The 14,724-nt window shown below is 37.6% G+C and overlaps 1 protein-coding gene across 1 annotated transcript in view; it reads left to right on the top strand.

Moving 5' to 3' along the window:
• Positions 1-7,674: 7,674 nt before the first annotated feature.
• ANKH (ANKH inorganic pyrophosphate transport regulator) overlaps positions 7,675-14,724 on the top strand; it is a 75,045-nt gene continuing 67,995 nt past the window's right edge. Inside the window, exon 1 of the mRNA XM_072411855.1 lies at positions 7,675-8,130. Coding sequence (XP_072267956.1) covers positions 8,035-8,130 — 96 coding nt within the window. The 5' untranslated portion in view covers positions 7,675-8,034. The remainder of the gene's footprint in view (positions 8,131-14,724) is intronic.

The raw sequence follows: 14,724 nt of genomic DNA, 5'->3' as shown, positions 1-14,724 counted from the left end.
GGGGGGGGGGGGGGGAGAGAATTTGGAAGGGGCAAAGGTACAAGCTACCCTAGTCATGTCTATATTACAAAATCATACTTAGCTGTAAAGGATACAAAACAATTTATGTTGCTTTGAAAAGAGTAACACAGCCTAAGATAGCAAACTTTCATGGGGTAAAAGTTTGTAAATTTGAAAACATACAGAACTTAATACACATACAAATTTATTTATAATAGGCTCATCAAAGACCCATCAAATTTGGGCTTCACAACTGTAAAATAATAGCATAATTTGCATATCCAAACAACAAAGTACAGAAAAGCACACAATTTTTTAAGGAATATAATTGGGGAGACCTTGGGAGTCCAACAGACCTTTAATAAAGACAACCTGTACCTGCACCACATTACTATCAAATAGGGGGTTAGCTGGTGGAAGAAGGACCAAAGCCTTTAACAAGAAAAGGCTTTGCATGATCTGCTATTGATATTGCTTCTACGAATATGAGTCCAAATATGCATTGTTAAACTGACCAACTGGAAGTGTGTTGCATGTAACTCCTTGATGTGATACTGTGATATATGGGAGGCAGGAGATACGCTTGAAATTGTTTAATTATTAAGTAAACAAATAAGAAAGATGCTCGCTGACAGATGAAATGCCAGTAAGCAACAAATTCCTTTTTTCAGACTCGTACAGCTTTCCCTCTAACAAACATGCTATGCATAATAATAACAGTACTACACTGTTAAATTGGGGTAACTGTGTTTTTTATACAAATGACATTACTTTGGGACAGAGACAGGTAGTATACCTATATGGGCAACCGATGGTCCGCAAGAAAATTTTGGTGGTCCGCACCTCTGGCCGGTGCACCCTCCAGCGGGGACCTTCTCCTGACCCCACTAATTATGTCCCCCGTATTGACAAAACCCACCTACTCTCCCATATGCAGGTTCAGACCTGCTTGCTAAACATCCTGGGGGGACAGTAGTGGACACAATTTTGTTGCTTCCACAGCTCTGTGCTACTGTCCCCCCAGGAGCTTTAGTAAGCAGGTCCTGAGCCTGCGATATGAAAATGGGCTGGCATAATGACATCACTCTGTGACACATGGCTCCCTGCACATGTGTGGTCCAGATATAGTGGATTTAGTGGTACGAGAGGTGCAAAAAAATAGCGACCACTTGTCTGGAGATAGTGTTTTATTTTATTTATGCCAGACTAAAATGCCACATTAGTAGGAACTGCTGCAGCCAAAGAAATAAAGCATAGCGCAAAGCAGGACAAACACAGCCATAGCAAGACAAAAGAACTGTCATGTGTACTACCCAATCAATCGTAAAATCAATCATATTTTGTTGACTTGGTTTGGTCAAATGCAAAAAAAAACAACCTGTTGACTTGAGTTTTCTGCAGTTCTTTTTTAAGGATTGATAAATAATCATATTAGTGTGTTTTATGAAATGACTTCCAACAGCCAATGTTTTTAAAGATGTGCTGATTCCTTTTAAAAAATTACCGACATTGTCTGAGTATAACACATATTTGCTATTATTAAGAGCAATCAAGCAAGCAAGCAGACTTTTTAATGTGGTACACATGCTGATAACAACTGCCGTGGGGATATAGTGAGACATTATAAAAACATTTTCCTTCTGAACATGGCACTAAAAGGGTGTGTGACAAATGAATCAGCATGGCTAAACCAAATGTGTAGGTAGTTATGACGAGAAACAGGAAAGGCTGGGACGCTGGAAAGTCTGAAAGTAGGTAAAAAGAGGAGGCTTTGTCAATTCAGGATCCAAAATCAGACAGTTGTGATAGTAAGCTAAACACTAAGATTTCCTGTAGTGGGATGTATCAAAGCCACACAACACTGGTGTTAATAAACAATATGATCCACATTATGATCTAATGATAGTCTTAAGTAAATGAGAATCTGCTTGATATTTGCTCTTAGACATAAATCGCCGTGTTGAGAGTAGTTTTTGAAACTACTTTTCAAAACATACCACAAGTCAAACAGCTGAGAAAGTCTTAAAGTGATAGACCTATGCTACTTCATTATAGCACCATTTACATCATTTTAGCCTTTTATCATTAAATATAAATATATATATATATATATATATATATATATATATATATATTTATATGCCCAGTTTAAACAACCCATGTCAGCTTTTTTTCTTGCTATTAAAGAATCCTCCTTTTTAATTTTCAATATCAGGACACTAACTCTGTTTACACTGCATCACTGATTTAAAATATACAATTTTACAATCCTTTATACAATCATGTTAAAAAATATAAACATGATTGAAAGACATTGGGGACAGATTCTCATGGATCATAAGGATGGAAGAACTTTTGAGAGTTAACAGTTAATGCACAGGGTGCATTGGTAGAGGAAATCAGTGTATGGCAGGGTTAGGCAAAGCTAATTCTGGCAGGTATTTGTTAAGTAATGCCTTGAGGAGGATAGAGGATATTCAATATCTAAAGCAATAGTGGTGAAACACTAAAACATAACATATAAATCGACATTCACTGAAGACTGGTCACTAACTCTTGAGAAGTTAACAATCATACAATGACAATTGCTCTTGTAGGGGTATTGCAAATTCTCTAGAGCAGTGTTTCCTATCTAGGGTTGCTCCAGGGGTTTCTAGGGGTTCCTTGAACAGTGAGCAATGTTTGGTTCTCAGGTGAGTTACCAGTGACATTCTTGGCTAGCAGTGAAAGAGGAATTGTTCCTATTGACCACCACACCAATGTCTTCTGAGCTGTGAATAAAGTGATTAAAGCTAGTTTCCTGAAGACTTGAACATTACTTTTTTAAGGATTGCCCCATGTTGAGAAACACTACTCTATAGACTGACAACTAGGGAAGGGGTTGAGGGTAATGTACATACCATGCTGGTGTGAAACTGGCTATTGGGCTTTGTTTTAGATTGTTTTCCTGCTGTTGACAAGGATACAGTGTACATGCTGAGGGCAAAATCTCACTGGTTGAACACTTTATTCAGCCAAATTGAGTAATGGAGGAAGAACCACATACCCCCAACCATCCTTGATATCTCCAATATTGCTCTTCCCCCCCCCCCCCCCCACCACACTGAGTACTGTTGCTGTCCCCCACACCTCATGCTCACTATCAATCTTTCTCACACCCACCTTTGCAATATTCTTCTTTTCCATTTACTTTGGGCACTCCAACACCTTTTAGGCCTTATTGTCGCTTTACATTTGCGATTAGAAACTTGTTTTTCTCACCATGTGCTAGACACCTATTTTTCCACTCTTTAGGGGCACTATTGCTCCACTTGCTTAGCACTTTTGTAACCTACATCTACTGTTGAGGCATTCTTCCTGCCATTGACACTAAACAGGCAGTATTTCTTCCCAGTGGCTCATAACTCTAACTAACCATTTCACTGAGATCCAAGACTGGGTCCTTATTCTACAGTACCTAATTTTTTTTTTTTTTTTTACTGAAAGTTCCGCTTTAATAATATTAATAAAGTAATTTCACACAGAATTTAGAATTAGATGAGATAAAAAGTGGACAAAGAGTCATTTATATATATTTACTACAGGTAGGTGGTGCTTGGTGCTAACGCAGTTAAAATAATCCTTCAAATATCTTTTTTTTTGTTTTAGACCAGTCTTTGGGGCTCTTGAAATAGCTTTCATGTCTTCAGCGAACCCCTGCTAAAATTACTATAGCCACAAATTACAGTCTATTAGTATGGTGATCTGTAGGAAATATGCCTCTTACATTGTTGATTACTGGGCAGAATGTCAACCTTACAGATAGCCAAAGGGATCATTGGTGTCAGTTGTATCTAACCTGCAGAGGTCCAAGTTGCTCTTGGGTAAAGGATCCTCTAGCACCTCTGAAGGATTTCCAGGGTTCCACAGAACTATGGTTAAGAAACACTGTTTAGGAAGCCAGAAGCACTAGGAAATGTACCATTAATGGTGACAATGTCCAACAAATAAGTTACCTCTGGATAAATATATTTCATCTAATTTATACAATGCAGTGTCCACAAAACTGCTGATATTGCCCTACCTAATGACATAATAGCAGGAATCCTGAAACACTGCCAAAATGTATTCAGCTTACTAGCACCAAAAATTTCCATTGCTAATCCCTGAAAGTCTACCACCATAAGCCTTTATACTCTAAAAGCAAACTTTATACGCTGTATTTGGATGATGATATAGAGATATTTGACAAAAGCCCTGAATAGCCTATACACAAAAATACTGTCATAGATAATCCTTTGGTAATACCTTAATAGTTAACATACACTGCTCATGATTGATGTACTGTAGTTACACCCCCACCCATGTATATTTGTACATTTCCTTTCTTTTTATCTTGCATATTTTAATTTAAATATGGACATGTCTTTCAAAGCGTAATCTTGTAGAGATTATGCCTATTTATAATATATGACAATGTTCTAATATTGTTATAAGCAGCTTCATGACTTTGTGCTCCCCTTCCCTTTCCTTGGTATTCTGATCTTCCCTCACCTCTCATTTTCTGCCAATCACTAAAAAATTGGGGCACGGGATAGTGTGAGATATTTTAGCGGCCTCATGTCACCATTCAAACTATCCAGAATAACCCCATGTTTTGTTACCTTTGGGGTCTTTGATTGATGGATTGCCCATAAATATACAAATATATTCTCTTTGATAGATAATTCCAGGGTTAAGAGCTTGGATGCCATTAAAAGTACTCATGATGTGCCAGGGAGAGAATTTTTCAGGTATATGCAGATACGACACTGGCTGCAATCCTCTACTCGGGATAGAGATGCTCCTCTTCCTCTAGCTCTCCATCATGGAACATATTTGTTTACGGACACCCTAGATTCCAAAATTAATATCAATATCACATTCTGCGTTTAACAAACTGGTTACGCCCCGCTATCATGCTTATGTGCCTAAATGGGAGGCTGATCTTAAGACCAGCTGAGGAATGGCAAAGAGCTTGGTCCAGAGTTGCCTCTTGCTCCATAAATACTATGACAGTGGAATCTGCCTATAAGGTCATGGCCAGATGGTACATGGTTCAGACGCGTCTGCAAACTCTGTACATCTCAGGGGTCTGGTTACTGTTATAGGGGCTGTCAGGAACCTGGTAATGTAATGCATATCTGGTGGACATGTTCCTTTGCCATTCACTTCTGGGGTAGAGTTTTCAAGCTTCTGTCTGGCCTCTTACTGTGTTCATGTATCCAGGGACCCCTGGATGGCGTTGCTACATTTTAAACCAGCCAACCTATCTAATACTCAATTTAAACTGTGCTCTTACATTCTAATTGCAGCTGATTGAAGATGGTACGTGGCAAAGGAAAATTCTACAATTTTATGAGGTCAGACTTAGAGTGGATAACGTACATCAAGGAGAAATTGACTGATTTATACGATAAATTTGCTCTTATATGGGAGCCCTAGATGAGTTATTATATGCTTACCTTAAATGTATCTTTATCCCCTGCATGGTAATCTTTGACTTACAGCTCAATTTCTAATACTCTGCAGTTTTGTATTTTGTTGTTCTATGAAGAAGAAAAACAGTCTGCACATGTAGTAATTTTATCTTCTTTTTTTATTTCTTTCTTTGTTCAATGTTTTGAAGGATATCTGAAAATCTACTATTGTACAATGTTTTAATATGGTGTGATATCTTTGTCTTGTTTTAATTTTCTAACTATAATTATTTTCTGTAAATCTTTAAAAAAAAATTATTGAAACCAAAAACTTGGGGCTCAATTACCAATAAAAATCATTAGGTTTACATTGTTTATTTTTATTTATTATTAAGTACAATTTTTTAAATTATAGCTAGTTTGTTGTTTTTAGACTTTTGTCTGTAAGTTTTGTATGATTTTATTATATCACATATTGCTAAACTTCTCTTCTATCATGGACTGTTCGCAGGGATTGGTAGTGTAAAAGTGTAGTTGTGTGGATTAGCATTGAATTTTGCAACATGTCTATTATAGACTTTTTGTTGCGCTAGGCAGGTTAAATGAAACCTTTTGTACTTAAATACATGTGTTTAGGCTGCACCGTATATCAGTGTTAAAGGCCTGAATTGCTGTGTACACAAACCTTAAAGATTCTCCTCCTGGTAAAATACAGTAGATTCCGAGAAAACTCCCAATCAGCTCCAGAATAATGACTCCTCATGATGAATGTTCCTATGATGGCTGATGACTGTGCTTTTCATTCACAATCTAATATTGTAAGGAATGGGGCTGACATCCTCACATCATCAGAATCACATCATCTTCACCACCCAGCCTGAAGAACACATGAAGAAGACTAAAAGCTTCTGAAAAAGGCAAGTGTCTAAAGATGAGAACAGAATAAGGCAGATATAAATATTGTAATTAATGCAATTCTATAATACCTAACACAACATATAATGTATTTTTTTAATGCAAGTACCTAAAACCGACTCTTGTAGTCTCTGTACAGCAAGGCTGGGCTGTGAAAGCAAGAAGCAAACCAATGAGCCAATGGGGTCACATGCTGACAAAATGCATCCTGATCAGAAAAATGCAGAATGACATAGAGATAAACCGATTGTTTTACTTATTTTTTTTTACTTCCATTACCAAGTGTGGATCCAGGATAAACTGACCTCAGTGGGTTTAATGATGATGCCCAACTGAATAAAGGCAACTAGTGTCAGGAAATAGTACAATGGGGTTTGGTATGAACAACACAGCTGGGTCATCTCCTTGCTTACAAACTTATGACTATTTTAAGTCAAATTCAGGTGCTTCCATTAGTTCCACTTGAAATGTACAGGTTTAAAGCCGTGCAATGTGCTTAAAAAACAGACTTACACACTGCAGTCATTTAACAGGCTGGGAGATCTGCTATTACATCGCAAATCCCGATATGACATTAGAAAATAAATGATACGCTTCCCCTAATTGATATTGCATTGAATTGAAAATAATTTATATTTCTTATTACTTCATATAACACCAAAATACAAAATTGACACTTGCTTTTTATAAAAATATTACAATGTGTTTCGGTCAAGACAGGGACTCTTTGAAGGGATTTGTTATACACTATATATATTATATATTTCCTCTTCATCCTCCTATTTTCATCTTTTCTGTATTTCTAATAAATAAATATTTATTCTGCCCCTAATCATTGACACAGGGACACTATCTGAGGGACAATTCAGCATTTGTAGCTACTATCACAGGAATTATTGAGTAATCTTCTAATGGTGACATTTATTACAGTGATAACTATTTACAGTCACTAGAATGTATTTCAGATTAGATGGAACGTATTTTACTTTAGATTTCCACTCACTTCCTGTAGCTTTTATAGAACAGGAAATGCCCTAAAATTTCCTCAATAGGTCATAGACAACGTGACAGGAGTTTGAACCATTTCCTCTTACAAAATTGTTTTTTGATATACTTTATTAACCAAATTTAACTTAAATATTAAAAAAACGTCGACTATTTGACATTTAATATTCCACTATAGAGCCTGTCATGGCAGCAGAGCATGCTCAGGCCCTGTTTACGTGTAGTTCACCAATTCGGCCACACGGTGTCACTGGTGAGCCCAGAGATGTGCGTCCTCCCCTTTTCATTGTCATGCTCTTGGTAGAGGGGGGAGGAGAGGAGCCTGGACACACGCATGATCAGTAACCTTCTGATAATTCACACACCATCGCAGCACTGCTGTCACACCCGCTAACATTCGCCTTCTTTTACACGCTTCTGGCTTGTATTGATACGCTGCTTGGGTTTCCTTCCTCTTCTCCATTCTCTGGTGATGGAATATCTGTCAGCAGATATTTGTGCGGTGCCTCCTCCTGGCTGCAGATCATTGCTGTGTGGGAGGGCAGGGATGGTCCTGATCCTTTGCTTTTCTTGCTAGACATCCACATGCGGACCGTTATCCTTTGGCAGCTTGTCACCAGCCGCTCGGGCTTTGCTGTGCATTGTGCTCCAGGGCTCCCCGCACACCGCAGATACCATGGTGAAACTGCCGGCACTCACCCCATACTGGCCGCTCATCAGATTCCTGGTGCCCCTCGGCATCACCAACATCGCCATAGACTTCGGGGAGCAGGTGAGCAGGATTGGCATTGTTCTGTCAGCTGTGTGTGTAGAGACACACCATCATCACACCCTCCTATATATGACATAGACACTGCTATATATATATATATATGTGTCATACACACTGATATATATATATATATATATATATATATATATATATATGTCATATACACTTTCATTTATTTTATTATATAGACTGCTTATGTCATATACACAATGATTACATACTTATTTATTACATTATATAGAGTCTCTCTCCCTCTCCCTCTCCCTCTAAATATTTATATATATATATATATATATATATATATATATATATATATATATATATCCCCCAGTATATATACACTGTACACACTCATCACATGATGAGTTATATTGATAAACATATATGACATTGGATTTTTTTTTATGTTTCATTTTATATAGCTCATATATATATATATATATATATATATATATATATATATATATATATATATACATTTTTTTGTTGTTTCAATTTATGTTGTCCATATAGGCACTACACATAATATACACAACGATCACATCTTTTTTTTTTAATGATTTTTTTTCACTTTATATAGACCTTATATTCACCACATATATATTATACATATTTATGTTTGTGGTGTGTGTAGGTGTGTAAATTCTGTGTTATTTTTCAGTAAACAACATTATTTTTATTGATAATATTATACTATATACAATGATCACATGATTGTGGATATATGATGTGTCTCTATATGTAAATATTACCCTAGTAAAATGTATTCTGGTATTGATCCTACAAAAAATAAGTCATTATATAGATATAAATCACATATTTTTCTAAAGACAGATTACCCACAATGAAGTGTAATAGTTTTAAGCACTATGGTGATGTTGGTGCTGAAGCTGGCAATGTAGGTGGAGGTTTTCTGATGCCATTGGATTGTCTGTGGTTTATTATTCATGAGTGTTAAGCAGAATTTAGCTTGATCCCGGAGGTGAAAGAGATGGAGGTCAGCCTGGGATGACGCTGCCCTGGAGCGTGTTTACATTCTGTGTGCTGGAAGGTTAGTGAGGTGAGCTGAGCCCATGTTCTCATATCACAGAGATTTATATAATACCCAATCTCAGATTTCCTGATTTCATCAGATCATTTCTTCTGTGAATGGCCTCTTTATAAGAGAGTACAGCCAATATGTCACAGCTCTTTTGCAGTCTTTATATTTATTATTTGCTTTTTATTTACAAATTCTGAGCCTCTTTTTTTCAGGCATCATATTGTCTTTTATTATCATGACACAATCCAAGTTTTCACATTTCCTGCTTTTTTATGGCACAAAGTACATTAAATTCTTCTCTATGGCTGGACATTGGGTCTGAGGTCTGTACGTCTCCTGTATATTATGAACAGTTCAGGTTTTCATTGCATATAATAAAAAAAGGTGAACGTATCATAGGAAACTTTTTACAGCCCAGTTACCTGTTGTGATTGGTAATTCTAACATTCATTTCATTGGATATATTGTGTTTATATTGTAAACACTGTTTCTAAAACATTTTGAAAGCTCACACCAGTGTTTCTCAACCAGGGTTCCTCCAGAGTTTGCTAGGTGCACCTTGAGCAATTAGTAGTTAGTCAATCTCAGGTCAGTTTACCTGACACCAATGATCTTTTTGGCTATCTGTAAGAGTGACAACCTTCTCGCTAGCTAGCAATGTAAGAGGCATTTTTCCCACTGATCATCACACTAATGTACTGTGATCTGTGGATATAATAATTATAGCAGGGCTTCTCTAAAGACCTGAAAGTTTTTCAAGGCTTCCCCCATGGTACAAAAGGTCAAGAAACACTAGTATATGCAATAAAAAATATATTATTCTTCCCCGTCCAGCTGTCCATGTCTTTTATCTTCCATTCCAGGGCTGTAGCCTCTGCCAGATTTTCAGAATTTGATGCTTCTAAAAAGTCAGATGCATGTTTCCCCATCACATGCTGTGGTTGCAGCTCCCCTTCTTTTAATCGCTGCACAACATCACATTTTTTAGGCAGCTGACAAAGTTGCTTTAAAGGTGCTAACTGTGGGAATGGACAGCTGGAAAAACCTATAATTGTTCAGTTCAGTGATGCACAGTTATGCTTCAGTTAGGCTTTTCTAATTTAAGTTTAACCGTGGATACTTCTGTACAAGAAGAGGATCCTCGGCACAGGTTCAATGACAACAGAAATCATTGAAAATAATTTATAATGATTTCGAATGGTGAATGTGGGGGGGTAATGTTGGTATCTCTATTAATGTATATATTTTTTTAAATGGTATCATTTTTCTAAAAACTCTGCTTGTACCAGGTAGAGAATTCTACGTATTGTTAAACATCCTTCCTGGGGAGTACTGGTTGGCTACTGCCAACACATCCAGTGCCATCTAGCAGCAAGCCAATGGGTAGTGATACTTTTAATGTTGTACCATCTTGGTGCTGAGGACCATAGCACAGTCTTTCAAATGTAATTAAACTTTTGTTGGGGCGGGGATGTCCACCATCCTTGCTGATTATTGCACACATTTACCTTTTTGTAAGCGTTCAAGAACCTGCCGTCGTGACGTCCCCCAAGCCACCATCTTCACTTACAACACATCTAGGTGGTCACTGATGATGTAACTTCTGAGCATGTGCTATGCTGTAGTGACTGTTTTTCTTTTATTTAGTTCCACCTTAACGAAGTCTAGTTCATGTAGACATGTAGTTTGTGATATGCATTTATCATGAATAAATCATACTTTTATCATAAATTCACATTGACTTCTATTAGTAAAAGCAAAGTGCAATAATTCTGGTTTAGACTATCCCTAACTCTACAGAAGCAGCCAGCAAAAATACTGGATTACCAAGTGAAACCTTTATGGATAGATGTTATATGGCCACAGTACTTTGCATATTTCCAGTGAACTTTAACATAATCAAAAACCGTGATTATTTGAATCTCTACAAAAAACGTTCATTGTTTTACAGCATAGAGCCACACTTTTATGGTGTAACACCATGCTGTAAGGGTTAATAGGTATGTGACTTGACTATGTGGCCTTTTGCCCTTATCACATAAACTCCCCAATGTTCCAAGCAGTATAATCTGCCATGCACAGTCATTAAAATGTACTCTTTGGCCTCACTGATTATGCAATTCTGTATTATGTAAACCACTCACTAGAACAGAAATGTAACCTCTCCTTTCATTGATTTATATATTGGCCATGGCAGTTTTGGTTTCAGCCTGGAAATGTAAAATATGCACATAGTATAGCAGTACTTTATTGATTTGCAGATCCTTGTATACTTTGAAAAAAATCAAACCAATATGTTAATTTTACTTTACATTTCTTGTGTTAGCCAAGGCAGAAGTGTGAATATGTCTTTATATTATCATATAGTATTAGGCTATTGCTGATACAGTGATAACAAAATGATTAATGGCACAATCTGCCTTCTGAATGTTCTGACCTCTGATGTATATCACACATGATGTTTTACAGCTACCCAGGGCATTTCACATTCACACATTTCACTATTAGAATTGCTGAATCTCTGTATTACAATCCGTTTACTGCTTTTATTATCATGCTGGGTGCGTTCGATGTACACAACACAAGTCATGATATTCTATAAGTATATTGAATATCACAAATTGCAGGAATAATCATCAAACTGAGACAACACAGGCTTTTTAAAAAATTATATATTACAGAAGTATAAAAAACACAGTTGAATGTATTTATTATTGTATATTTCATTACTTATTGATCAATTAAACATGGATTAAATACAACAGGTATTACTACCTGATTTTTTTTAAATATTTGCCTCCCACCTTTGTGGCCCTAACTTTAGGAAGAACAATATACAGGTAATCCCTTAGTCTTCTGGGATATGTCAGGATGTGGAGGGAATTCTACACATGTGTGAAATTGGAAAATGGCAATGTGGGACATGACTGAAAGCAGTAGAACAAATAGTGATATTAAGACTGCTTGGGATTGGCTGGGTGGGGAAAATTTCTCATATGTAAAGGTAAGTACATTCAATAGGTACAACTACTATTTAATGTACAGCGCTGCGTAATATGTTGGCGCTATTAAAAACCTATTTAATAATAATAAAAATAGTCCACTTTAAGAATATGTAAAGATAAGGATTTTTTTTTGGGGGGGAAATTTCTGGGATAATATTTTTTTTAACTTTGGAGATATTTCCTTTTAATTTACTGTTGCTTCTATAGGCTATGTACACACATTGGATGACTATAATCCCCTGAGGGCTGATATTGTACAGGAATCTGGCGTATGCACAGCACTCGTCGTTCATGGATCCGTTCTGGCGGATCTACGCATGTTGATTGCCCATAATAGAAGTGAAGGGGAGAGAGCTCAGAGGGGTGCAGCTCCATCGTTCTCCCCCTTTATAAAGCAGAGTGGCGCTCCATGCGCAGCGCTCTTTCATCGTTTAGTCTTTGGTTGGAAAGGATCGAAAAATATCCTTTCCAACGACAGTTAGTGAATGCGTGTGCACAACCTTAGTACAGGTAATGAAATCTCCCTAGTAGTTGCAGAGGGCAATACAAAAAAAAAAACTGATACGGGGTTTTACCCTCCCTGCTGGATCCACAACTAAAAAAATACTTGACTAGGCATACACTTTAAGCTTTAGATATACTTTAAATTCAGCAAATATCACTTATTTCTAATGCAACTGTAATTGCCTTTTAATGTGTTTTGTTCTTCCGAGTGATAAATAGTTGTGTTCACAGTTCATTAACCCCCAAGAACTGTAATGATTTTTCCATTGATCTGATATCAGTAGTCTAAAACTCGAGGGGTTGCAATGATTTACTACACCTGGTACATTGTCTTGCTTCTGCTTTATTAAATAGACCAATGTAAGTACACCGAGATTACATATATCTTGTGTAGTAAGTTACTTGAAAGTGAAAGTTATTTCCCAAAGAATTCTTTCTACCTGATGATGGGAGTGATGCAAAGTACAATAGAACAAGGTCATCTAGGTCACATAATTCAATATTCAGCAACAGCTTCTGCAATAAACAAGTAAATATTTTCCTTTGCTAAAGCATCAGATGTAACGTGCTGCCAACAGTTTATGTACAAAGTTGTATCCAGACACATCAACACAATGCAAAGAAGACAAACAGCATGCAATACCCCCTGCAACCAATGATAATAAATACTGTCTGACGTCTCTAAAGTGAAGGCTAAATGATTATTGGAGGTTCCTATATTGTGTCTTTTTTCAGTGTCTGTTTTCAGTGCTTAATGTACTTTCAGGCACTTATATTTATGCAGGGACCGTTGAGCTCTTTCTGCTTTTATGTAAAATGTGGGCTATTTTTAAAAAGACTATTTTGTAAACTTAAGCTTTCTAAGCACTTGACAAAAAGTGAAAAAGTGAACGTATGGCTTTAGAGAAGTGTGGAACAGAGTAAAGAATGACTCTCACATGACATACTAAAAGAGGAAAGTATAAATAACACATGGCATACTAACACAGGTTATGAGGTCAGCTACATGTACTCTGTTTCCCCGATGGTAAGACACTGTCTTATTTTTTTTGGAAGGCCAAAATATGCTCTAGGGCTTATTTTCAGGGGATGCCTTATCTATCTGTCAGCCTCGCTTTTCACTGCACCCCTCCCCCTGTCATCAGTCCGTCGGAAGCTCGCTTTTCACTGCACCCCTCCCCCTGTCATCAGTCCGTCGGAAGCTCGCTTTTCACTGCACCCCTCCCCCTGTCATCAGTCCGTCGGAAGCTCGCTTTTCACTGCACCCCTCCCCCTGTCATCAGTCCGTCGGAAGCTCGCTTTTCACTGCACCCCTCCCCCTGTCATGAGTCCGTCGGAAGCTCGGAATGACTCGTGAGCTTCCGACAGACTGAGGACAGTGAGGACAATGACTCGTGTCACGGGGGAGGGGTGCAGTGAAAAGCGAGGCTGACAGATAGATAGTTTCACATACGGTAGGATGAGAGAAAGAGCCGCAGCTTCCCATCCAAGAGCATGCGGAGGCGACGGAGACGGAGGGACCACACGGAGTCACCCACCGCACCACGCGATTCTGGTAAGTAATCGGTGGGTGGCGGGGGGGGGGGGGGGGCCTTATTTTAAATTTTTTTCTAAAAAGGGGGGGCTGTCTTATTTGACGGCCCTGCCTTATCATCGGGGAAACACGGTATGTATGCTTAAGTTCTTGAGAAAGTAAAGTAGAGAAGCCAATCATCAGAGCTTGGACTAGTGTAGTCTAGTATCAACATAAGTTAATGCTTTAAAATGGACCAGAACCCTGAAAACTGTTCCTGAGAAATGGAAAAAAAAGGGTAAAGAGCTAGTCGCCAATAATAAAAATTAGGTCAGCTGACTACCTGAGTAAACTGAATGATCAGGTTTTTCTATCACTAGATTTTAATTTCCTGATTGCAAAGTTATATTCCAAGATGACAATGCCAGGATTATTCAGGCTCAGATTGTGTAAGATTGGTTCAGGGAGATTTGAGACATCATTTTCACACACAGTCCTTATTTCAACCCCACTGAGAATTTTTGGGCTTT

Source organism: Pyxicephalus adspersus, chromosome 5, assembly GCF_032062135.1.
Source record: "Pyxicephalus adspersus chromosome 5, UCB_Pads_2.0, whole genome shotgun sequence".
NCBI classification, from domain to species: domain Eukaryota; kingdom Metazoa; phylum Chordata; class Amphibia; order Anura; family Pyxicephalidae; genus Pyxicephalus; species Pyxicephalus adspersus.
This window is presented reverse-complemented; position numbering and strand designations above follow the sequence as displayed.